We start from the raw sequence: 27,386 nt of genomic DNA on the forward strand, positions 1-27,386 counted from the left end.
TAATAGATGAAAAGACATTTTATTATTATTTTACTATATAACATAGTAGTGAATATATCTGATTGCATTTTCTCAAATGGCAAATGAGAACAGGACAGCATTTTACTGAAAACCTCAATATCATCTGTCTTTTGGAGGATTCAGTTTCCTACGACGTGTATGATACCTTGAAAAGAAAAAAATATTTAAGATAATTTATTTTAGTAAAAGTGTTTCTGACAGAAATATCAAATTTCTATTATTATTTTGCCATCTATTAATTAGTACTCAATGAAATCAAACTACATACATATGCTGTTAGCTATATCTCATTTAGTTCTTAATAAGCCACATTTCCCCAGAGTGAAAATTGTTTTCAATTAATTAAACACTTTGGAAAATCTTCATTCAGGTCTTGATGATAACTTCAATATGGCAACCTGGATGATTGTTAAAACCTAATGATTAACTAAAAATTATCTTTATAATAAAGAAAGCACACTGTCAACATGCTCTATTAAAATTTTATTTGAAAAGGGATTTTTTCTTCTAAACGGAGGGCTCAAGCTCCAAAAGTATGTTTTAATATACACTAGGATACAGTTATAGTTAGTAATCCATTTACGGAAAAATGTGCAATATCACAAAATATGGAAGAAATGAAAATTAAAAAAGCGAGGAAACTTTTATTGTTTGCAATTACAAATATTTTTAAATTCATACTGCCCAATCAAAGCACAGGAGTGGTGAAATAAGCAATATTAGACCTGATTGACTGAAGTATTAACTGGTAAAATATTTTTGAAAAGCAGTATTAGCAATATATATATATTTTTTAATTTTTAAACAGTCATAACTTTTGATCTAGTAATTCCTCTTCTGGAAATCTATCCTAAAGCAATATAGAAAAGTAGTTAAAATTTTAATTGGGGCAGGGGGAAATACAGGATACAAATTTAAATTACAGTATAAATAAAACCATATAAAGCAAACTAACTCAACTTACGTATAGATACAAAGTAAAATAAAATGCATTGTTAGCAGTGATCATCTTTGAGTAAATTCACCATGAAGAATTCTTCTTTTTACTTCTCTGCATTACCTTATTTTCTCTATTAAGAAAATTTCTGCAGAGTACATGTGGTTTTTGTTGATGAGTTTTCTTCAAAAAAATTCCCCTAAAGCCAGATTTTGGCAAGTTGATCTGAGTAAGGTTGTTTTTTTAACTTTTTAAATCTAATATGAAAAAAATACAATGTAAGGATTTCTATACCATAAATGATGATACATGTATCTTATGCTCTTTAGTTGTGATGATTAAGATATCAAAAACAGCTCTGGCCTGCTTTACTCAGTGGTTACAGTGTCAGCCTGCAGAACAAAGGGTCACAGATTCGATTACCAGTCAAGGCCATGTACCTGGGTTGCAGGTTCGATCCCCAGTCAGGATGTGGCTCATGTGTCTCTTTCAAATCGATGTTTCTCTCTCTCTCTCTCTCTCTCTCTCTCTCTCTCTCTCTCTCTCTCTCTCTCTCTCTCTCTCTACCTCTACCTCTACCTCTACCTCTACCTCTCTCTCCCTCTCTCTACCTCTCTCTCTCCTCCTCCTCTCTCTCTCTCCCTCTCCTCCCTCCCTTCCGCTCTCTTTAGAAATCAATGGAAAAAATATCCTTGGGTGAGGATTAACAACAACAAAAAAGATATCAAAAGCAATTTTTGCTTATTTTAAGGTTTCATATAAGCAACTTTCCTATAAATTTTTTCTGATGTTGACTTTTTTTAACTATTTGTGAAATATAGCCTTGGCCAGTGTGTACTGAAAGGCTGCCAATTTGATTCCTGGACAGGACACATACATGGGTTGTGGGCTTGATCCCCAGTAGGGGGGGTGCAGGTGGCTGCCCATCTATCAATGTTGCACTTTCACATTGATGTTTCTCTCTCTCTCTCTCTCCCTTACTCTCTCTCTCTAAAATTCAATAAACTATTTTAAAAAATTAAAAACTTGTGAAATTTATAAATTAATTTAAAAAGAAGTAAGTACATTTATATATACTAACATGGAACATTAAGTTACAGAATAGTACATACACCTTATCTGTGACAACGTGGATGAACCTAGAGGGTATTATGCTAAGTGAAATAAGTCAGCCAGAGAAAGACAAATATCGTACGATTCCACTTACACATATGTGGAATTTAAAAAAACAAAATAAACAAAACAGAAATACACTCACAGAGAACGAATGAGAGGAAAGTTGGGGAGCTGGGTGAAAAAGGTGAAGGGATCAAGAAGTACAAAGTGAGAGTTACAAAATAGTAACAGGTATGTGAAGTATAGCATAGGGAATACAATCAATAATACTGTAATAATTATGCATGGTGCCAGGTAGGTACTACAACACTTATTAGGAGGGATCATTTTGTAAGTTAGATAAACCACTATGCTATACACCTGAAGCTAATATAATATTGAATGTCAACTATAATAGAAAAAAATTATATTAAAAAAATACGTATAGCAAATCATTTATGTAACCATTTCTACACGTACTTATATTGGCACAGTACTAATGCAATAGAATCCCCAAAGGTATTCACTCAATGCAGCAGGGGTTTGGGAAATCATAAACTTTTTGAAATTATTTATAAAATTTAGAATATGCATTTTTCTGGGAAATGGATTCACATGTTTCATCAAATTCTCAATGAAGTCTGTGGTCCTAAAAAATGCTAAATGTGCCCTAATCGGTTTGGCTCAGTGGATAGAGCGTCAACCTGTGGACTGAAGGGTCCCACGTTTGATTCCAGTCAAGGGCATGTACCTTGGTTGTGGGCACATCCCCAGTAGGAGGTGTGCAGGAGGCAGCTGAAACGATGTTTCTCTCTCATCGATGTTTCTAACTCTCTATCCCTCTCCCTCTCCCTTCTTCTCTGTAAAAAAATCAATAAAATATGTATTTTTAAAAAAATACTAAATGGGATCCAGCTTTTACATTGCTCAACTATTTTCACTATTCAAGGGTGTCTTCAAAATGCTTGAGAGCCTGATAGCCCTACACCTAACAAAGTCAAGTTCTAAAATATGCTCAATGTCAAATAGTCCAATAGCATTTATAGATGTCATATCATGCATGGATTTTCATTATGTGCTACAATCACTAACCAGAAATAAGTACACTAATTTTAGAGCATCTTTATAACTTATCATCCAGAGTAAGACCCTGTAGAGAATAACACCCACCCTATAATAACAAGAGTTAAGCTGAGAGTGCTCCTGGCAAATCAATAGGTATATCATTACCCTTCTTAAATTACATAATGACTCAGTGATATCTGGAATATTTGTCCACAATTTTTAATCCAGAGTAAAACTTTACCTCCTGGTTCACACTACAGCTAATTCCCAAATCTGTTTCCTACTAATGATACCAGCTAATATTTGTTTCCTCCATGGAAAATATTAAACTAGCTATTTAAATAAAACAGTATTGTTATTTGTACATTTATAGGATTGCTCTACATTTCAGAAATTTAGAATTACTTTCCAGATCCATCTTATCTTCCATATAGCCTTCTTCCAATCCTTTCTTTCCACTTTACATTTAGTGGAAATATGTTTATTTACTACTTTCGTATTTATGAGCACACATGGAATATAGAGATGTATTATAAAGTTGTACACATAAAATTTATGTTATTAACCAATGTTACCCCAATAAATTTAAAGAAAATAATCAGAATCATTCACTCGTTCATCTGTTCATTCATTTTTAAATATAAGTATCTACTATGTGCCAGGTACTATTTCTAGGTGCTAAGGATTCTGTAGTGTACAAAACAAGACAAACCCACCACCCTCATGAAGATTACATTCCAATGCAGAAAACAAAATAAATAAGTTGGCCAGGGAAGGCTATAGTGAGTAAAAACCTGAAGGAAGTGAGAGAGCTACCTTTGCTGATAACAGCAGGAAGAGCTTTTTACACAGAGTGAACAGCAAGTACAATGGCTTTGAGGTGAAAAGAAGGGCATGTTAAGAGGCCATATGGCTGGAACAGAGTAAACAAGGAAGGGATCAGTAGGAAATGAAGGTAGAAAGGTCATGGGGTCAGATTATGTAGGTTCTGGTAGGTACTAGTTAAGGCCTATAGCTTTTCTCTGAGTGAGATGGGAAGCAGTTGCAGGGTTTTCAAGAGAAAAATTGTAAGAACTAACAGAAGTTTTAACAGGGTTACTCTGGCTATGTACTAAGAATACACTACAGGGAAGTGAAAGCAGAAACAGGAACAGCACTATACATAACAAGCCAGGCAAGAGATGGTGGCAGAGGAAGAGGTGATAAGTGGTCAAATGGGATACATTTTGGAGACAAAGCTAACAGGATTTGCTGATAAACAAGATGTGGAGTGTGAGACGGAGAACAGCCAAGACTGGCATCAAGGTTTCTGGCCAAGCAATTAAAAGAATGGATATGGCATTAACATAGATAGGGAAGGCTAAAGAAGAAGCTGGTTTGTGGGGGACCAGCAGAAGTACAGTTATAGACACAGTAAGTTAGCGATACCTATTAGGAGACTGATAAACATGTCTGTAGATCAGAGGAGAAGTGACCAGAGATAGATTTGGAATCTATTAGCATTCTGATGGTACTTAAAAACCATGAGTCTGGATAAGATCACTGTCTTAAAGAATCAGACAGAAATAAGGAGAGATCCAAGAACTGATCCTACGGTACTCAAAAATTTAGAGATAGGGGAGATGAAAAGGAATCAGGGCATCAGCAAGAAAAACTAAGGTAATATATGAACTTTAGAAATATAAGAGTTTCAACAAAGTTGTTAAGTTTGAATAATGAGAAAAATAACATGCTCAAATACAGGAACTCTGTTAACACTGCTAAATGATGTAATCTGGAAATACTTATACTGTAAGGAATGCTCCATCACTTTTGATTTCTTTCATGCCAACTGAAGACTCAAGAGGAACTTGCGCACAGATACTGGCAACACTAAAGGCCAACAAGAGATACCTCAGGGTTAGCTGTGAAGAGCAAAGAAACTCAGAATCATGTCCTCAAAAACTAGTTAGAGTGGCTAACAAAAGCAAATTACTGCAAGCAGTACAAAACAAATGGATTTACTAGTACATAAGCAGTACCTTTCAAAGAATATGTTCATGTTCGAAGTTTCATGACTTCAAGTAAATATAATGTAATAGCTAAGCCAGTTTAATTTTTTTTCATTATCTCTGATATCATCAAAAAGGAAGCAGCAGGAGCCTCATGGATATATATGTTATTTTTTAAATCAATCTTTGCAGAATTGAATAAAAAAAAAAGTAATTCAGGCAAACGCAGAGGGAAGGAAACTAAAAGTTCAATTTAACCGCAACCCACTGTCCTGGATTTCTTCATTAGTCATTTCCCACACTAACAATTCAAACAGTTCTAGCACTCAGTCTCTGTATAAAGCCCAAATCTAAGACTCTGAATTGCCATCCTAAAATAAATCACTAGACTCAGGAAAAAGCAAAATCCAATTCACAGATTTAGCAGTAACAATTTTTACTTCAGATAACCTAATCACCAACGTTTAATGGCCACTATTTCAGCATCAATTCTGTACAGTCATACTACCTACACTCCCACCCACCCACCTTGGGTGAGGCCAATAACTAGATGCAGGTATTTTATGACTGAATGAAGTGGGGCAACACCTTGGGATCATAAATCTTTTGCTGACCTTGATTAAGAATCAGATAATGAGGAATACCTTTGTGACCTTCCTAGATCAAATGGAAATTAGATGAACCCACATAAATTTTCTTATGTTTGTATTTTTTACTTTTAAAGGTTTAAAATAAGAATCTCTTTTTAACAGGAGACCAAACATATATAAAAAAGTAGGTCTAAAAGTTGAGGTAGGGGGCCTCCAATCCCAACTCTGATTTGCCCAGCAGAGGCCAGGCCAATGAAAAACAAACCATGAGAGGTAGTCTGGGCAAATAACCTAACTGAGGTTTGGAAGGAGGCACTATAAGAAAGAATGGTATCAACAAAGTTGTCTCTTACCCATCTTTCCCCTAGAGACATCTCAGAGACACTGGCATACAAAGGACAGTGGTTAATGAATGGGAAGAGAAAACGGAAGAGTCAGGGAAGGGCACCTGAAAGGTTTTAAACCTCTTTTCAAAGGGACATTGCTTATATGCTCATTTGATGCAACTTAAGAAAACATTAATATAACTTTCCTGAAAATGCAAAATAACACATTTGCTCTTTTTACCACAAGCCATAAACCATAAGAACTTAGTTTTTAGGACTTAGGGGTTTTCACCAGCCAGATCCTGGGCTGGTCCAGTCGTGGAAACAAGAGCCCAGTTTCAAGTCCTAGCCTCCTCCCTTCAAAAGGGCAAGGATGTCCATAGAATTGAGGCAATAAAGAGAGCCCTCCAAGGCCCCTCTCTGTGGCAGGGACCCCCAACCTGGACAGCAGCTTATCAGCTAGGCTTGAACCCACGTAACTTGATAGCTGAACTCTGGGAATAAAACTTCCAAGAACCACTGGGATATTTACCAGTTGGCCATCATGAAGACTACTGTAAATAAACTACTATTTCAAAAAGAAATTGAACAACTTCAAGATGGTGTGAAGATAATTAGGTAAGACAATATTCCATCACACCATAACTTAGCACCCACACATTGTACTAAAAATATTGTGTTAGAGGCCTTATGGAAAATCACAAAACAGAAGATGCATCCCTGAGACAAGAAAAAAATGTAGAGCAAAGTCAGGAACAAGACAAGGATATCCACCTTTATAAGTTTTATTCAACACTAGTGGCCCAGTGCGTGAAATTCGTGCGGGGGGGGGGGGGGGACGGGGGGGCAGGGGGAATTCTCCCTCAGCTCGGCCTGCACCCTCTCCAATCTGAGACCCCTTGGAGGATGTCCAACTGCCAGTTTAGGCCCGATCCCTGTGAGTCCCGCAATCTGGGACTGCTGGCTCCTAACCGTTCACCTGCCTGCCTGCCTGATCGCCCCTAACCACTCTGCCTGCCAGCCTGTTTGCCCCCAACTGCCGCCCCCGCCTGCCTTCTCCACCCCAACTGCCTCCCCTTGCCAGCCTGATTGCCCCCTACTGCCCCCCTCACCAGCCTGCTCGCCCCCAAAGCCCCCCTGCTGGCCTGATCACCCCCAACTGCCCCCCCCTGCTGACCTGATTGCCCCCAACTGGCCCCCCCTGCCGGCCTGCTTGCCCCCAACTGCCTCCCCACAGGCCTGACCACCCCCAACTGCCCTTCACTCCTGGTCTGATCACCCCTAACCACCTCTGCCTCAGCCCGGCTATCATCATCATGGCTTTGTCCACAAGGTCTCCTGGTCTAATTAGCATATTACCCTTTTATTAATATAGATAATACTGGGAGTCCTAGCCATAGCAATGAGACAAGAAAAAGAAATAAAAGGCATCCAACCTGGAAAGGAAGAAGTAAAACTGTCATTTGCAAGTGACAAGATACTGTATATAGAGAGCCCTAACGATTCCACCAAAAAACTACTAGAATAAATAAATTCAGTAAAGTACCAGGATACAAAACTAATATTCAGAAATTGGTTGCATTTTTAAATGTTTTTATGGATTTCAGAGAGAGGAAGGGGGCGGGGGGAGAGAGAGAGAAACATCAATGATGACAGAGAATCATCGATTAGCTGCCTCCTGCATATCCCCTACTGGGGATGGAATCAGCATGTGCCCTGACTGGGAATCAAACTGAAACCTCCTAGTTCATATGTCAACACTCAACCACTGAGCCACACCAGCCAGGCCAGTTGCATTTTTATACACCAATAACAAACTATCAGAAAGAGAAATCAAGAAAACATTCCCTAAATTCAATAAAAACTTAAAAAATAAAATAAAGAAGAAAATAAAAGAAAAAAGAAAACAATCCCACTTACAATTGCACCAAAAAACCTAGGGATAAATTTAACCAAGATGGTAAAAGACTGTACTTAGAAAATTGTAAGAAACTGAAGACTTTTATTGATTTTTTTTCTTTTTTAGAAAGAGGAAGGAAGAGGGAAAGAGTGAAATATCAGTGTGAGAGAGGGAAGCATCAATTGGCTATGTCCTACAAGCCCACAACCATGGCTTGTGCCCGGGCTGGGAACTGAACCAACAACCTTTCAGTGCATGGGACGACACTCAACCAAGTGGGTCACACCAGCCAGAGCAGAAAATGAAGAAGATTTAACTAAATAGAAACACATACCTTGCTCATGGTTGGGAAGAATTAACATCGTTAAAATGTCCATAATAGCCAAAGTAATCTATAGGTTCAATGTAATCCCTATCAAAATATCAATGGCATTTTTCACAGATATAGAACAAAAAAAATCCTAAAAGTTATATGGAAATTCAAAAGGACTCTAATAGCCAAAGCAGTCTTTTAAATATATATATAGTATACCTACATTATATTTTGATTTCAGAGAGGAAGAGGGAGAGATAGAAACATCAATGATGAGAATCATTGATTGGCGGCCTCCTGCACACCCCATACTGGGGATCAAGCCCATAACCCAGATATGTGCCTTGACCAGGAATCCAACCCTGACCTTCTGGTTCATAGGTGGATGCCTAACCACTGAATCACACCGGTCAGGTATATCGTCAACATTTTTTACCAGGACTATTATAATAGTTCCTTAATGGGTCTCTGACTCCAACCTTTCTACATATCACCTTATCCCAGAGCCTAGTTAATGATTTTCTAATGTACAAAAGTTGGGCATGTCAGTTTGCTTCTTAAAACTTGGCAATGAAAATATGATATAAACTCCTCAGCACAACATAAAATCCTTCATAAGGCTCTTCCTACATTCCCTTCTCATATTTTGGGTCTTATCCAAGCTGAACTACTTGCAAATTCCCCAGTACATTCTAACACATGCTATTTTCTCTACCAGTGGAGCCTTTTCCCCATTCCCCATGGCTTAATTCAAGGTTCAACCACTCTTGTTTTTTATTCTCCATTTCCTCCTTGCCAATAAACAACTTGAAAATAAGGATTGTGCATCTGATTATCTAGCACTTAGAACATCTCAATAAATATATTTTCATTAATCCCACAGCATGTTGAGCCATCAACGTGCCATGCCAGCCCACTGCTGGTTATTAGTGGACACAGTGAATAAGAACAAACATAAACAATGAAAAAAGCAAGCTCATAATTTTGGTAGCGGAGAGAGAAGAAGAAAGAGAGAGAAGAAAACATGAAAGCCAGAATCAGATAGGGGTCAGAATCAATGTAATAAAATGTTAGCACTTACAAACTAACAGAGGGGCAATTGTAGACTACTAAAGGAATTGAGAACACTATATACTGCCCAATTATTTGCTGTGTACCCTAGTTTTGTTTTTTTGCAACAAAATCTGTTAAAGAAATGGATTAAGGCAGTGGTTCTCAACCTTCCTAATGCCTCGACCCTTTAATACAGTTCCTCATGTTGTGGTGACCCCAACCATAAAATTATTTTCGTTGCTACTTCATAACTGTTAATTTTGCTACTGTTATGAATCGTAATGTAAATATCTGATATGCAGGATGTATTTTCATTGTTACAAATTGAACATAATTAAAGCTTAGTGATTAATCACAAAAACAATATGTAATTATATATGTGTTTTCCGATGGTCTTAGGCGACCCCTGTGAAAGAGTCAGTCGTTCGACCCCCAAAGGGGTCGCGACCCACAGGTTGAGAACCGCTGGATTAAGGGGTCAAAACAAAATAAATTATCAGGAAGATAAAAACAATAGGTTAAATGACTATCAGAGAATGAAAACAAAAATTTTTTAATCCTCACCCAAGAACATGTTCATTGATTTTTGAGGAGGAGGAGGAGGGGAAAGAGAAGAGAGGGGAGGAAGGAGAAGGAAATTTCTGGATATTTAGCAAAAGAAAACAAAACCACTAATTCAAAAAGATATATGCCACCTATGTTCTTTGCAGCATTTTTATTTATAATAGCTAAGACATGGAAATAGTCTAAGTGTACATCAATGGATGAATGGATAAAGAAAATATGATATATGTATTAAATCATTATGCTGTATGCCTGAAATTAATGTCAATTATACCTCAATGAAAAAAATATATATATATATAGTAGGTAATCATACTGTGTTAATTTCCCCATGCAGAAGTGTGTTAATGCAAGGTAAGTTACGTGTTCTTTCAGTGTTAGTGCAAGTTGAAAAAAAGAAAATACAACTTACTGTCCATAAGGATACCAACGGTGCTTAGTAGTAAAGAACATTTTGCTAAGTTGTTCTATCATGGGTCCTTGCTCCAAGTGTTCATCTTTTACTTCTAATCTGGTTTTCAGTATTTGATCCTGTGTTTCTTCATAATTATGCAAAGGATCTGGCCGAGGGATAGGCTACAAAATAATCAGCAATAAATAGCATCGAAATATAGGAATATTAGCCAGCATTTGATAGAGTTTATGATAAAACAATTATTATTCTCAAGAATTCATTACAGTACCTCAAGGTGGGTAGGTGAATTATTAGAACAGAGCTTCACTTAGTTTCATTATTCATTAAAGAATAAGAAATACTTTTCTTCTCACATCAAGTTTTGGGTTTCTTTTCCAATAATAAAGTTCTTATTTAAAGTTCTGTTTTCCCCTCAATAAAAAAGACCCATTACATTAATTTCTATTTCTTAAAACTGTAAATAGCGTCTATTATTATTTTTAATTCAAAGTTTACAGTCTCTACCTTGAATAAAATTTAAGTAAAATACATGAAAAATCTTTCATTGAAAAGGACATTTCTGGAGACTTGCCTTGGGTGGTGAACACAAAATACAGATGATGTAGTATACAACTGTACATCTGAAACCTATATAATTTTATTAACCAATGTCACCCCTATAAATTCAATTTTAAAAAAAGAGCCTGGCTGGAGTGCTTCAGTGGTTGAGGATCAACCCATGAACCAAGAGGCTACTGTTCAATTCCTAGTTAGGGCACATGCCCAGGGTTGCAGGCTTGATCCCCAGTAGGGGTGTACAGGAGGTAGCCGATCAATGATTCTCTCTCATCAATGTGTCTCTCTATCCCTCTCCCTTCCTCTCTCTCTAAAAAAAATCTAAATTAAAAAAAAAAATTAAGAAAAAAAAGAAATGCCAGTAAAAAGCATGGGAAAGGGGTGGGTTTGAAGACTGATTTAGTAAAGATTACAGCTGAACTGGTTTGGCTCAGTGGATAGAGCATCAGCCTGCGGACTCAGGGGTCCCAGGTTAGATTCCGGTCAGTGGCATGTACCTTGGTTGTGGGCACATCCCCACTGGGGGGCGTGCAGGAGGCAGCTGATCGATCTCACTGATCGATGTTTCTGGCTCTCTATCCCTCTCCCCTCTTCTCTGTAAAAAATCAATAAAACATATTAAAAAAAAAAAAGATTACATTTCTTAGGTTGGGCTAGACAGCCTGGACAAGGTGAGTATATACTTGATTTCCTTATAAATAAAAAGAAAATTGTGTAAAAATAAAAGAAAGAAGAAAATATATTTTATTGACTTTTTAACAGAGAGGAAGGGAGAGGGATAGAGAGTCAGAAACATCGATGAGAGAGAAACAGATCAGCTGCCTCCCGCACACCCGCCACTGGGGATGTGCCCCAACCAAGGTACATGCCCTTGACTGGAATTGAACCTGGGACCCTTCAGTCCACAGGCTCTATCCACTGAGCCAAACCAGTTAGGGCAGAAAATTTCTTATATATAATGGAAGCAGGAAAAACTTCCATGTGTTTAGATGACTGAAATGCCAAAAAATGATTCTTTATGGTAATTTGAGAATGTTTTAGCATACACTTACATTTACTTAGCTTACGTACATGAAACAATAAGACCTCTTTAAAAGGCAATATATAAATGTATGAAGGTGGCACAAGATTATCAGAAATGCAAAGTAACAAAGATATCAGTGCGAAGTAGAATGGGAGCCAAATCAGAGACTTGTCAGAGGGTAGAATGTATTCTACAAGGGATAACCAAACCTTATGAGTAAAGAAATAAAGGTAAGAACACAAAATAAATAGGTCATTTAAAAAAAAGATCTCACTGACTGGTGTGACTCAGTTAGTTGGTTCTTGTCCTCTACACCAAAAAACTGCTGGTTCTATTCCCGGTCAAGGCACACGCCTGGGTTTTGGGCGCCACCCCCCAGTTAGGGGCATGCAGGGGATGGCCAACTGATGTTTCTCTCTCATCAGTGTTTCTGTCTCTCTGTCACTCTCCCTTCCTCTCTCTCTCTCAAATCAATAAAAACATTTAAAAAACAAATACAGCCCTAACCAGTTTGCCTCAGCTCAGTGAATAGAGCATCGGCCTGCGGATTGAAGGGTCCCAGGTTTGATTCTGGCCAAGGGCACAAGCCTGGGTTGTGGGCTCGATCCCCAGTAGGGGGCGTGCAGGAAGCAGCTGATCAATGATTCTCTCTCATCATTGATGTTTCTATCTCTCTATCCCTCTCCCTTCCTCTCTAAAATCAATAAAAATATTTTTTAAAAAATAAATAAAATAAAATAAAAAACAAATACAATAGTAAACGTTTAATGGTTTAAAAACTAACAAAAATGTGGATCTCAAGAAACCAGATTATGAAAGGCCTTCAAAGTTAGATTTAGAAGTAACAATTTGACAGAAGCAGAAATAAGGAAACACTTAATGTAGTGTGGGAGGGAATCAGGAGGATGTACAATGAAGAGGTAAAGGACTTGGGCTTCAGCCTATGATTCTATCACTTATTAGTTCTGTGACCTTGAGCAAGTTATTTAAGCTCTTCATTTCCCTTTCTGTAAAGTCAGAGAAGTAATAGATACCTAATAAAGACTTGCCCTAACCGGTTTGGCTCAGTGGATAGAGCGTCGGCCTGCGGACTGAAAGGTCCCAGGTTCGATTCTGGTCAAGGGCATGTACCTTGGTTGCAGGCACATCCCCAGTAGGGGGTGTGCAGGAGGCAGCTGATCGATGTTTCTCTGTCATCGATGTTTCTAACTCTCTATCCCTCTCCTTTCCTCTCTGTAAAAAAATCAATAAAATATATTTTAAAAAATAAATAAATAAATAAATAAAATAAAGACTTGATGAGGATTAAGTGAAATAATATAGAGCAGTGATGGTGAACCTATGACACGCGTGTCAGAGGTGACACGCGAACTCATTTTTTTGGTTGATTTTTCTTTGTTAAATGGCATTTAAATATATAAAATAAATATCAAAAATATAAGTCTTTGTTTTACTATGGTTGCAAATATCAAAAAATTTCTATATGTGACACGACACCAGAGTTAGGGTTTTTCAAAATGCTGACACGCCGAGCTCAAAAGGTTCGTCATCACTGATATAGAGTATGCTTAGCTGTCTCTCATTACCTAAGAGTTCAATAATGGTAGGTAGCTATTAACATTTATTTTATATCCTCAAACAGAAAAAGTTATATAAATGTATTTTAAAGAAAAAGTGCTCCTTGCCCAGCTGAGGGTCCACCTATGAACCCAAAGGTCACAGTTTGATTCCCAGTCAGGGCACATGGCCACGCTGCAGTCAATACCCAGTGTGGGTCGTGTAGGAGGCCGATAAACGATTATCTCTCATCATTGATGTTTCTTTCTCTCTCTCTCTCTCTCTCTCTCTCTCTCTCTCTCTCCCTCCCTCCCTCTCCTCTCTCTCTCTCTCTCTCCCTCCCTCTCCCTCTTCCTTTCTCTCTGAAATCAATAAAAACCTACTTTTTAAAAAAAAAAAAAGAAAAAGTGCTCCTTACGACACTTTATCATCTCTTTTTTGTAAAGTAAAATATTAATAAATGTCTTTGCAAGCTACGATCAGATCCTTAGAGGTATCAGCAAATATGGGAATGGAACCTACAGATTCCTCTCTTTCAGGTTATTAAACTTACTGTTAAAAATTAAATGTTTTAAACATTATCAAGAAGTTAAGTGATTTTCAAGGGTTAATAAATATTCATGGTCTACGGTCCTATTCCCAAGCAGACCCAATTCTAACACATCACAAATTCTCTCTGTTGTATATGACTAAAAAGAGATTTTTGTTTTCTAGGTATACAGATAAAAGACATAGGAATTACTGATTCTTCGAAGTCTATACCAAGAGCCTCTGGCAGACTCAGAATTGATTATTAGGCAGTATTTGATCTTCTTGATCAACTTCAAAGAAAGGGTACATGAATGTTTCAGTAAAAAGGAAAAACTAAAATAAAACTGAATATTAACTTCATAAAACATTCGTAACTGTCATCCTGAATTTTCTTAATTTCTTAAGAATTTTAAAAATGTGCTGTTCAAAAATTTCCATTACATCATCCACCAAAAAGAACTGCCTAGTACTTATATTTTTACTTTATTTTTCCAATCATTATTTTTTTGCCCCTGGTGGAATATCTTTATTTTCCTAAACAAGAAATCCTAAATTTGGAAAACATTTTTAGAATATTAGTTTAAAAAAAAAAAAATATATATATATATATATATATTATTGATTTCAGAGAGAGGAAGGGTGAGGGAGAGAAAGACAGAAACATCAATGATGAGAAAGAATCATTGACTGACTGTCTCCTGCACACCCCCTACTGAGGATCGAACCTGCAACCCGCAAATGTGTCCTGACTGGGAATTGAACTGTGACCTCCTGGTTCATAAGTCAATGCTCAACCACTGAACCATACTGGCCAGACTAGAATATTAGTATTTTTAATAAAACATATACCAAGGCAGAAGCAAAAAAAGAAGGATCTTTCTACATGGATCTATGGAAGTTAATCAACATGCTCTAGATTCAAATATAAATGACCAGAAAAGCAAAAATACAAATCATTTTAACTTTCTTAAAGCCAGTCTTCGATGGTATTTCTACACATGACTAGGAACTTTATATACAATATGCTTTCCAGGGTCTTGAGCAGTGGTTCTCAACCTTCCTAATGCTGCGACCCTTTAATACAGTTCCTCATGTCGTGGTGACCCCCAATCATAAAATTATTTTCGTTGCTACTTCATAACTGTAATGTAAATATCTGGTATGCAGGATGTATTTTCATTGTTACAAATTGAACATAATTAAAGCATAGTGATTAATCACAAAAACAATATGTAATTATATATGTGTTTTCCGATGGTCTTAGGCGACCTCTGTGAAAGGGTCGTTCGACCCCCAAAGGGGTCGCGACCCACAGGTTGAGAACCGCTGGTCTAGAGACTCAAAGGGCCTATTTCCTGGAGAAAAGAGTCATTGTAAGTAAGTCAAGTCTAAATTTTAAGTCATGTTTGAGGATTTTATTTCATATTATTATTTTAGTTTGTTTGAGGATTTTTATTTAATGTTATATACTATCATCATGAGATTTGTGAATATGGGTTCAGAAAGAACATACTTTATTCTAACATTAAAATGTTTTCAAGAATGTTTCTATTTGTACAGTCCAATCTACAATTTATTAGTTGAGAAACAAATAAACAAAAAACATCCATGGCTCCCCATGGAAATCCTTCTTTAGATACCACAGGAAATGTGAATACTTCTAACAGCAAATTAAAGTTATATGATTTTTTCATACATACCTTGGTGTGTTCATACGGAATATCCACAGAAGGATGGTAGCAAACTATCGTCCTGCCATCAGATGTCAAAGCAAGTTCTACTTTGCTGAAAAGAATGTTTCAGAAACAGAGGTATACTGTATTCAAGGCAGAATGATACTCTTGGTGCTAAAATTAACCAGTTAACTGCCAGGCGTCCAAAACAAAAACCATCCCAACACGCCACGATATTTTGAATTAAAAAAATCAATTTGCAATGAATACTATAAAAATAGATAAAATATTCAAAATTCAGGTGTTCTTGAATATTTTCAGCTCAAAATTCTCATGAAAAATGATTTTAAAGTTGGTCAGGACTGTCACTTAGGGAAAACATTTTTTTTTTATAGACACACGTGGCGTGTGGCGCTTGTGTCTACAAACGCTTAGGGCATACAATGGGTTAATTACTCATGAATCCCTGAAGAATAGATGCCACTTTACTGGACTGGCAAACTGATATGATCTATACCAATAAAAGGGTAATATGCTAATTAGGGTGGATGTCTTCCAGACATCCATCCAGACAAAACCACAGCGGCTGCGAGGCATGGGGCTGTCATGGGCTCAAGCAGCCATGAGCCCGGGTGGCTACAAGGCCCGAGGCTCAGGCCTCACAGCCGCTGTGGCTGGCAGTGGCAGCAGCAGCGGGTTGACGGGAGCTGTGCCTTCCCCTGATCAGCCCAGTTGCCTCCTGCAGAGGTAGGCCAGACTGTGGCTTAGGCCCGCTCCCCGTGGAGAATGGGCCTAAGCCATCAATAGGACATCCCCTGAGGGCTTCTGGACTGTGAGAGGGGGCAGGCCAGGCTGAGGGACCGACCGCCCTCCCCCACATCCAGTGCACAAATTTTCGTGCGCCAGGCCTCTAGTACCATATAATAGAGAACAACTCAAACCACCCCACAAAACATGTCAGTTTACTACCACAACAAACCTCTAAGGCCTCACTCATTATTACATCTAAGGTACTCTTCAAATTATTTGTTTTTTAGGCTATCCAGATCTTTGGAAGAGACCTTCATGTTTGTCACTATTATTAGAACTTCTTTTTCTTATCTAACAACTTCAAAAAGTCAGAGGACATTACTTGGTTGAATTACTAAAGCTGAAGATCAGCGAAGTACATAATCTTCCAGGTAAAGGATCACCTGAATTTCTAGTCATAAAGATTGAAACATTTGTCTAGATCAGCATTTCAAGTTCCTTTGACAAACAGTACAACTGTAAGAAACTTCCAATAAAAGAATTCTATGGCCCTAACCGGTTTGGCTCAATGGATAGAGCGTCGGCCTGGGGACTCAAGGGTCCCAGGTTCGATTCCAGTCAAGGGCATGTACCTTGGTTGCAGGCACATACCCAGTAGGGAGTGTGCAGGAGGCAGCTGATCGATGTTTCTCTCATCAATGTTTCTAACTCTCTATCCCTCTCCCTTTCTCTCTGTAAAAAATCAATAAAATATATTTTTTAAAAAAAAGAATTCTATGGTCAAACCAATTTGGGAACTACTGAATATTATCCCTTCCCTCCATTAATTCCCTCAGAAGAACACATTTTGGCAGTATTCCTCTAAACACTTCCAGGAATGCTCTGACTGGAACTCATTCTTTCAGGTACCAACTTACCAAGCTTCTTTTTCAAAAACTGGCAACTAATATTGTACTTAGATCTACAGACATTCTAAGGAGCACAGCGTTCAGCTTTTATTAAACATATATTTCCTAGATATATATAAATTTAAGTTTCTAGTATTTCAACACCAACCAGATTTGAGCGAGACCAGCAATTAAACTATAAAGTGTATTTTAGCTAACACAGGATAAGGTTATTTCACCATGTTATTAAGATTAAATACCATCAACATTTAAGACTAAATACAATGAACATTAAACCTATCAAATTATTTTGATGAAGGATCAAATGCACCTATAAGATTCATTCTTTTCAGGCTCAAATTAGACCTTGACTAATTTCATCACTATCTTAGACACTTACTAAATGTACAATTAAAACTACATAGTGTCACTCTGTGGGTGTGGCTCAGTGGTTGGGCATCGACCCATGAACCAGGAGGTTGCTGTTTAGGAGGTTCAATTCCCGGTCATGGCACATGCCCAGATTGTGGGTTCAGTCCCCAGTGGGGGCCATGCAGGAGGCAGCCAATCAATGTTTCTCTCTCATCGATGTTTCTCTCTATTTTTCCCTCCCTCCCTTCCTTTCTCTCTCTAAAATCAATAAAAACATATATTTTTGCCCTAGCTGGTTTGGCTCAGTGGATAAAGCGTCAGCATCCCGGGTTCAATTCCAGTCAAGGGCACATGCCCAAGTTGCAGGCTCAATCCCCAGTAGGGGGCATGCAGGAGGCAACCAATCAATGATCCTCTCATTGATGTTTCTATTTCTCTCTCCTTCTCCCTTCTCTGAAATCAATAAAAATACATTTAAAACTGAAAAACAAAACTTTTTTTAAAAAAAAAATTTTTTTTTAAAAACTATATAGTGTCAACAGGGAAGAAAATATATTTTTACTAAAATTTGCAATAAAAAATGTAGCTTAAGAAAATATGTTGGTTTCTGTACATCAGCCTCTGCTGTAGAGAAAAAAAGACATCTTATTCATGCTATTCCCAGTTCTTAGCATAGTGACTAGAATAAACTGTGGTTGAATTAAATATTTGTGATTTGTATTATTCAATGACAAACAACAGATAAGATAAATAACTGCATAAGCTAATAGATATAAACCCTAAGACAAAACTATAAAAACTAAATTTTTCAAGAAACTTCTAAAGAATGCTTCAGGAAGAAAAGATAGCATTTCTAACAGTATGTCTGTCTTAAAATAAAGTATTTACTGAAATACAATGGTAATGATTTTTATTTGAAATGGATATAAGCCCATAGACTGGGTACACAAGATCACTGAAATCATTTTAAAAAACAAAATTAAAGAAAGAATACTAAAAAAAGGCAGAAAAACCCCAAATAAGAAATAAAATTAAATCAATTCAGATACAGCTAACAGACTGTTATTTTTTCAATTGAATTTTAATACATACCAATTATAGTCATCTGGAAGAGAAGAGTATGTGGATTTATGACAAACACAGTATAAAGCTCCATCTGTAAAAACACCAAAAAATAAAATGGACTTTGTTAATTTGAGGATATGTTCTCACATAAATGTAAAGATAGCTTCATTCATTGAACCGATAGCTTCATTCATTGAACCGATAAGTATTTACTATGAAGTAGGCATGTATTAAGGGCCTTGGATTCAACAAGTAAGATCCAGTCCCTGCCCTCAGAAAGGGTACAAGTCTGGTGAGAGACAGACAAGTAAACAAATAATTTCCAATAAAAAAATAAGCCCTGTTAGGATGGATTAAGTATTTGGAAAGAGAAGGGAACACAGAAAAGTTACAAACACAACTGTATAGCCCTGGCCAAGTGGCTCAGTTAGAGTGTCTTACCATACACCAAAAGGCTGTGGGTTTGATTCTGGTCAGGGTACATACCTAGCTTACAGGTTCCATCCCCCAGGGAGCATTTGGGATGCAACCTGTTGATGTTTCTCTCTCACATCTATGTTTATCTCTCTCTCTCTTTCCCTCCCTCCCTCCCTCCCTTCCTCTCTCTCTCTAAAAAAAAAATCAATAAAAACATATCCTCAGGTGAGGATTGAAAAACAAAACAGAACTGTATAGGCTCAAGAATGCCTTTTCAGTGGAGATGATGTCTAAGATATTCTGAAGGATGAGGAAATAAATAGGAGTTAGTACGGGATGAGTAAAATGTTGCTTGCAGAAGGAGTAACAAGTGCTAAGGACCAGAGGTAACAAAGAATATAATATGGGTATTCTAAAAACATTCACGTGAATGGAGTGCACAGTTCATAAAGGGGGCATCTAATCTAATAAAAGACAAACATGCAAATTGACCATACCTTTGCTATGCATTAAGCCACGCCCACCAGCCAATCAGAGCGACTATATGCAAATTAACCCAAACAAAATGGCGGCCGGCAGCCACAGAGCTGGAGCAAGCAGGAGGCTTGGTTGCTCCAGTGATGGAGGAAGACAAGCTTCCCGCCCCTCCTGGCAGGCTCTGAGCTCCACTGAAGGCAACAAAGTTTCAATATACAGTGGGGCCTTGACTTACAAGTGTCCGGACTAACGAGTTTTCCAAGATACGAGCCGATTCTTGGCCGATTTTTTGCTTTGAGTTGCAAGCTAAAATTTGGGTAACGAGCCAGCTTTAGATACCGCACCGTTAGATGGCGCAGTGAACGTCACAGTGAATACCACAACATCAGCCCAGCATCACATGTCTCACTCATTCACTTTTTGATTTGACATACGAGTAATTTGAGTTATGAGCTCCGTCATGGAACGAATTAAACTTGTAAGTCAAGGCCCCACTGTAGAAGGTAAATAAATCTCAGAATAAAAAAGAAAAAAAGGAGAGGCTGGGAGCTTCCGTCGCGGGGGGGCTTGGCCAGCCTGAAAACGGCCCTCAGCCCCTCACCCAGACTGGCCAGGCAACCCAGTGGGATCCCCCCACCCTAAAGGGGGTGTGGCCATCCTGAAAACAGCCATCCGCCCCTCACCTAGGCTGGCCAAACCTCCACGGGGTGAGGGGTCCCCACTGGGGGAGGCTTGACCAGCCTGCAAACAGCCATCAGCACCTCACCCAGCTGGCCAGGCACCCCGTGGGGACCCCCACTCTGAAGGGGGTGTGAACAGCTGCAAACAGCCACCAGCCCCTCACCCAGGTTGGCTAGGCACCCCAGCGGGGACCCCCACCCTGAAGGGGGTGTGACTAGCCTGCAAACACCCATCAACCCCTCACCCAGGCTGGCCACACACCCAGGCTGGACCCCCACCCTGATCCGGGACACCCTTCAGGGCAAACCAGCTGGCCCCCACCCATGCACCAGGCCTCTATCCTATATAATAAAAGGGTAATATGCAAACTGACCCTAACAGCAGAACGACTGGGAATGACTGGTCACTATCACACACACTGATCAATGCAGGAGCTGCCCCCTGATGGCCAGTGCTCTCCCACAGGGGGAGCTCTGCTCAGCCACAAGCCAGGCTGATGGCTGCCAGTACAGCAGTGGTGGTGGGAGCCTCTCCCGCCTCCTCAGCAGCGCTAAGGATGTCCGACTGCAGCTTAGGCCTGCTCCCCGCTGGCAAGTGGACACCCCCCGAGGGCTCCCAGGCTGCTAGAGGGATGTCTGATTGCCAGCTTAGGCCCAATCCCGCAGGGAGCGGGCCTAAGCCAGCAAGTGGTCATCCCCCAAGAGGTCCCAGACTGCGAGAGGGCACAGGCCGGGCTGAGGGATTCCCCCCCCCTCCCCAGTGCACAAATTTTTGTGCACCAGGCCTCTAGTGTTAAGTAATAAAATACAAAATAAGTTGTTGAAAATTAATTTCCATTAATCAAAATGCTCATATTTCAAAGCACACTTTTCTTTTTTAGAATACCTACAAATTTAAGAGCCATAATTACTTTCTAAAAAGTTTATTTGAAAGGATCTCCTGTTTAGGGAAAGGGTGTTCTTTTAAATATAAAGAAAAAATGTAAATGTAGCTCAGTATAGTTAAAAGCTCCAAATATATCTGGGCTATATCTCTCTCTCTCCCTTCGCCCAACTGGGCCTCTTGCTCCTCAGTATGAAACACAATCCCCACTTTGTTCAAATATCACTCATCCTTCGAAGTCAAATGCTATTCTTGCATAAAAATCCTTTACCCTCTCCCCACGCAACAACCTCCATTACAGAAGGGAGACTTGTCTATTATATACATCCCACAACCAACATTTCATATGACATTGCTATACCTTCTTTGCAATCTTTTCTGTATCTGTTATTGATGTGTATTAAGATATGTAAAAAAGATGTGTCTCTTCCTTCTTGTATACCTATCCTTTCTCCAAGGATTACATTATATTTAGAGGTCTAAATATAAATTCTAACCCCAAAGAAAAAAAAGTACCTTAACAAAATTCACTATTATCATACAAGAATGTTCAGCAAAATGTCAACCCCAAAATTCATTGATGTAAGAAAACAAAATACAAAGAATTAGAAATCTAACCTCATCTCTCAGAATATTCATTAATTTTCAATTAACTGTGCTAATACAAAGAAGCAGTCAGTAAGAGAAATCAGAGGATAAAGTAAAAAAAACATTCACACAATTTACATTTTCTTGTTTTGCACTATGGAAGATCTTCCTAATTATGCCTGGATTAATTTTAAAAGAAGTTTTAGTCTTTGAATATAAACCAGCTAGGTGAGGTACATGCTCGATGAAAGAAACAGGGTTGGGTGGCAGAGGCAGGCCACACATTATTAAGTATTCTTAACTAGGCAGGAGGGAAAACACAAGACCACAGTGCTTTAGTTCAACAAGAAACTCTGTACAATTCTTATTCTGCACTTACAGACGTTTGTACCCTCATGACATACATCACATTCTACCTCATTCTCCAGATATTTCTAGTTTCTATAGATGTCTGTTTCACCTACAAATCTAAGTAAATTCCTTAAGGCCAATAACCACACCATGTACATTAATGTGTCCCTCATACTGTAGTGGCTACTAAAAAATAGTGGCTGCCAAACTGCCTCTAAAATGTTAATTTCTGCATAATTAATACTTGAAAAACTCATATGACATTTTATCAAGAGGAAAATTCTAGTTACGGTAAGTACCAGAGATTCTAAATATATCATTAGGACAAGTTAACATCAATCAACCCAAAAACAACTAAATGTGCCCAAAAGAATTCCAATGAAGAGTCAGTTCTCTGTAACTTATGGGCTACTGTTACATAAATATGCTTAACTGCATTTTAATAAGATATATAAAAGCTAAGCCTGGCTGGTGTGGTTCAGTTGGATGAGCATCATCCTGTGCATCAAAAGGTTACTGGTTTGATTCCTGGTCAGGGCACTTGCCCAAATTGTGGGTTTGGTCCCCCAGTCAGGGTGCGTACATGGAGGAAACTGATCGATGTTTCGCTCTCTATTTTTTTTAAAAAATAAAAAGTGATAACCCCACTTAATCTACAAATGTTCAATATTTTAAGTTACTACAGGTAAGGCGGTACAGCAGGAAGTATATTGGACAAAGTAAGATGGGGAGACCTCGGTTTTGATCACAATTCTCATTTACCACTTATACAACCCTGGGTATGTTTCTGAAGGCCAGAGAACTCAAGTTCCTTCATCTTCAAAGTTGTAGAGATCAAACAACTTAATATGCTAAAAAAGAGAAAATGTTCCACATTCTCATGCTGACTGTATATTTTGGAAGGGTTAAGAAGTTCCTTCTGAAATATAGGGAGGCCTTTTTATTTTTGCTCATTAATTTTCTTCCTTAATCATGGTTTTGCTTTGCCTCTAATATTAATAGTCTTCCTTTTGGTATAAAATAGCAATAATATTAATTCTATACTCCAGTAATAGTAATAGAAATTATGCAGTATAGGGGCTTAGGATGCAAGAAGTCAGGTAGTCACTGAGTACCAGGATGATAATGGAACAATTTTCCGGGGTAACTTACATTAATTTTTAGTTAAATTTTGACAACTCCAATCCATTCAGATCAGTTCAACACTTATTTATCACCTACCATGAATGAGAGGCACTGAGGAAACCAAAATAAATTAGTGCACAAATTTACAATCTAGTGGGTAAAGTACACATAGACAAATGTCACTTACCCTAGGACAGATTAACCCAAGTGAGGACTAACTGCTGTTTCAGGGCATGGATTAAGTAAAAACTGATTAGGTCTGATTTTCCATCAGTCTTGGGGCTGGGTTTCTGACAGGGCAAAGGGGAAGCTAAGCAGCAGGGGTCTCACTCACAATTCTCCACAAAAATGTCCCAAGGCAATCAAGGGCTGACTACTGTTTTGTTTTGACTCTGATTTTTACATCAAAAGTCTCTTAGTGACATCAAGAGCTGCCTACCTGCGGGGGGGGGGGGGGGGGGGGGGCAGAGAAAAAAAACACACAAAAAAAGTCTCTTAGCAATCTCCTCCTCCGTTCACTTAGATCATTATATTTTTACTTGTACTTCTAATCCTACTCTTCAAACTCTTTCCCCCTTAACTCAATAAACACGCTATTGCAAATGAGAGTAAACCGGAAACATAAACAAAGATATTCAAATGAGGCAGAAATGCATAAAAGATAGGCTGCTCAGGCCAGTGTGGCTCACGTGGCTGAGCGTCTGCCCAAGCTTGGAAAGGTTGCCAGTTCGATTCCTGGGTCAGGGCACATACCCAGGTTGTGGGTTACCCGGGTCAGGGTATGTATGGGAGGCAACCAATTGATGTTTCTCTCTGCCTCTCGGCTTTCCCTCTAAAATCAATAAAATAAAATAAAAAATTTGGCTGATGTAGTTAAACATGCAAAAGCAAACCATAGGGAACTCTCACCATGTCTACTTTAGAAATGGGAGAATAGTGTTCAGATAGTGAGGGAACAGGGTGAAAGTAAGGTTGGCTGGGGAATAAGATTTTAATAATCTACTTATTTATTTGGGTTGATATTTTGGCTTTCAAACATGTATTAATAGATTTTGAAAAAAAAACACACATTACATTGCATTTCTTTAGAAATGGTAGGTAAAATTTACATTTTTTAAATGGCTAAATATATAAAAACACAAAGAGAATACACCAAAACATTAACACTGATTATCTTTGTAAGATGGGATTGTAATTTTGCCCTTTATTTACTGATGTTTACTATTACTAAAAAATATGTAAAAAAATAATAATAATGTGAAAATATAGTAAATATGACTCAAATCAGAGAAAGTTTGTTTCTCTTTATCAATCTTTCACTTGCCCTCAGCTAAAACCCCACTTGTGGTCTACACAGATAATCCATTTGGTCCATACTTTCTATTCTGCATTTGTACATGTATACACACACATATATTGGTAAATTACCTTTTATATGTACAAATGGGATCATACAATAGATACTATTCTATGACATACTTTAAAAAATATATTTTTATTGATTTTAAGAGAGAGGGAGAAAGAAACATCAATGTGAGAAAGAAACATCGAGTGCCAGCAGCTGCCTCCTGCACACCCCCTACCGGGGACAGAGTCCACTTAGTCCTCCTGCTAAGACATACAATAAGTAAATGCTTTAAACTTTCTATAATGAATACATATTTCTATATTTGAAAAAGTTTAAAACTCTTTTTAAACATTAAATACTCACTTACTTTGGATTGGAAAGAAATGTTTCAAAAAAGTTCTGTTTGATATCGCCCATTTCACTGCTGATACGGCCATGGTGAATCAAGATGCTTTATCAGGTGGTATGGAAAAAGATCTGAAGAGAAAATGCTTTTAAAATTTGCTTTTAGGCATACCTATTTTCATCCCTGTGTGAGAGATAAAGAATAAATAAATCAATCACTGCTCCGTATGGTAAATTAAAGTGACACAATATATTGACCATTACAGGACAAGATAGGAATCACTACCTAGCCACAATCACCTAAAGCAAAACTTTTAAACAGCTTTCCATTTCCATGTTATATAAGAGCAACAATATCAAAATACATGACCAGAAACCCCAGAACTAGGTCCTTTACAATTTCTCTTAAATGCAAAGTTCTCAGCACCTAGTATAGTTCTTTCCACTTAATGAGTGCTCAGTAAATGTGGAATTACCCTTAGAAACAGTCACTCACACATGCTACACAGAACATCCTCTTTCATAGGCTAATGTGTATATATACGACCTCCCAGGTACGATACATAAGATCTTATTACAGCTCTGAAAGTGGTATTCAGTTTCCGACTAAAGGAAATATTAAACAAGGCCTATCCTTGGCCTATTAAATACTGATTTTTTTTAAAAAAAATACTTATTTAGACGATTAACACCCTAAAGTGCCAAATATAATTTCACGATCTTATATACAGGGTGGGGCAAAAGTAGGTCAACAGTTGTGAGTACATGAAACAGTTTATTCGTATATTATTATTTATTAGAAGCCAGTGCACGAAAATTCAGCCTGACCTGCGCCCCCTATTAGTCCGGGAGCCCTCAGGGGATGTCCTCCCTCTGTGGCCCCATCGCAGCCGCTGCCCCCCATGGCCGTCCCCTCCCTCTGCCCGCTGGCATGTGCCTTGTCTGGCCTGGAGCCACCTGCTCGCTGGCCCACCTCCCGCTGAACGATTGTTCCATCATTCAGCCGATTTGCATATTATGCTTTTATTATATAGGAAGGATTATTGTTATTTTCCATATGAACTGTAAACCTACCTTAGCTCCACCCTGTATGTTTACGGTTTTTCATTTTCCAAGGTACTTTCATTACCATTTCATTTCACTCTCATATTAACCATGAGAGGTATCTTTATTTTGATTCACTATGAAACTAAGTACAAACTTTAAATGAGTAACTTCCAAGAGTCAGTCGCAAACTGGGAAACATTGGGCAAGTTACTAACTGAATGACCCTCAGTTTCTTCCATGGTAAATGGGGAAAAGAACCACAACCTCCATGGCTATTGCGAATGAAAGAATACAAGCGCTGCTACAGCCCTTGTTTTCTCCTCCCCTCCCCCACACGGGCAACACGGGATTCGCACGCGGTTCCGTCTGCTCGCCTGACCTCGCAGGTCAATTCCTTCCCCTGTCGGTGCATGAGCACCGCTCTCCTGAGTTCACAGTGTGCTTTTCCCAGCTTACCACCCACCTTCCTACCCTTTATGCGCCCTCCCACCGGCCGGTGAGGTGGGCATCTTCATGCCACACACTCAGAGGTTCAGAGAGGTCAGACGATGCTGCCCACCATACCTGTGCTTTGTCGGTGGCCAGAGTGGTACGCAAACCCGCTTTCTGAGCACAAACCCAGAACAAGATATTTGGGGGGGGGGGGGGGAGGAGGGGGAGGTCTCCTCTGCCCGAGCCCCGAGGCAGCTCACCCATAGGGGGGTCAGATTAGTCACCCCGCGGAGAGTAATTCGAGAGGGTCAATCCCTTGGCCGGGGATTCAGCCCCGAAGCAAAAACTGCAGAGAGCCTCGGAGGGCCCTGAGTCTGAGGGACAGGCTACCAGGAGCGCGGGGTCCAACATCCGGGGGCAGATCCCACAGACTCGGGCCCGAAGGAGTCCTTGGGCGCCGGGCGCAGGCTCGCCGCTGGTACCCACAGGACACGCGCGGCCACGCGCCGGCCCCTCGGCAGGACGCCCGAGACTGGCGGCGCCAGAGGCTGTATCCAGCCGCGAACCACAGGCGGGAGGCCGCGACAACCGGGCAGACCTCCGGGCCTGCCCGACTCAGCTTTCAGGGACTCCCTGACCGGAGGAGGAAAAGGCACCGGTTACCTTGACGTCTGCTCACCGTGAGCCCGCCATCTTCCTCCAGCCGGATCCTAGGACAACCACTCCACGTGCTTTCCTGGCTGCCGGGCATTCTGGGAAATGTAGTCTCGCGGGAAAGAGCTCCCTGCGGGGCGGGGGCGGGGCGGGGGCGGGGGGCGGGGCGTACCGGGAGCCACGTAACATGCTCCAGTTATTTGCTAGCAACTTGACTCACATCACTCAAAAAAACAAACAAAAAAAACACAAGATCGCTACCCCACGCACACATCCTTAGAAAGTAGCAAGCGGTATTCTATTTAAGTTTATATTAATAATTAGAGTCCCGCCGGTGTGTTCAGAGGTTGAGCAT

The 27,386-nt window shown here is 39.2% G+C and overlaps 1 protein-coding gene across 5 annotated transcripts; it reads right to left on the bottom strand.

The window, feature by feature from the left end:
• Positions 1-27,158, bottom strand: MRPL42 (mitochondrial ribosomal protein L42). 5 transcript variants are annotated; one of them, XR_004966121.1, is made up of 7 exons: positions 27,057-27,158; positions 24,921-25,082; positions 18,712-18,775; positions 15,638-15,722; positions 10,268-10,431; positions 986-1,215; positions 4-166 (listed from the first exon to the last, which is right to left on the bottom strand). XR_004966121.1 is itself a non-coding variant. In XM_036299981.1 (6 exons), the coding sequence occupies exons 2-6, from the start codon at positions 24,988-24,990 to the stop codon at positions 121-123; spliced, it is 429 nt and encodes a 142-aa protein (XP_036155874.1). In that variant the 5' UTR covers positions 24,991-25,082; positions 27,041-27,158; the 3' UTR covers positions 1-120. The 5 variants fall into 5 exon arrangements, 1 of the variants encoding a protein (XP_036155874.1); XR_004966120.1 differs by having other exon boundaries at positions 27,041-27,158; XR_004966122.1 differs by having other exon boundaries at positions 24,921-25,030; positions 27,041-27,130.
• Between the last annotated feature and the right edge of the window lie 228 nt (positions 27,159-27,386).

Source organism: Myotis myotis, unplaced genomic scaffold (assembly GCF_014108235.1).
Source record: "Myotis myotis isolate mMyoMyo1 unplaced genomic scaffold, mMyoMyo1.p scaffold_m19_p_3, whole genome shotgun sequence".
Lineage (NCBI taxonomy): Eukaryota > Metazoa > Chordata > Mammalia > Chiroptera > Vespertilionidae > Myotis > Myotis myotis.

Coding starts and splice junctions, on each gene's coding strand:
- MRPL42 (XM_036299981.1), bottom strand. CDS start 24,990: ATGGCCGTATCAGCAGTGAAATGGGCGATATCAAACAGAACTTTTTTG. Junction 15,723..18,711: donor CTTCCAGATGACTATAATTG/GTATGTATTAAA, acceptor CATTCTTTTCAG/CAAAGTAGAACTTGCTTTGA. Junction 167..10,267: donor CGTTGGTATCCTTATGGACA/GTAAGTTGTATT, acceptor TTTCTTTTCAAG/GTATCATACACGTCGTAGGA.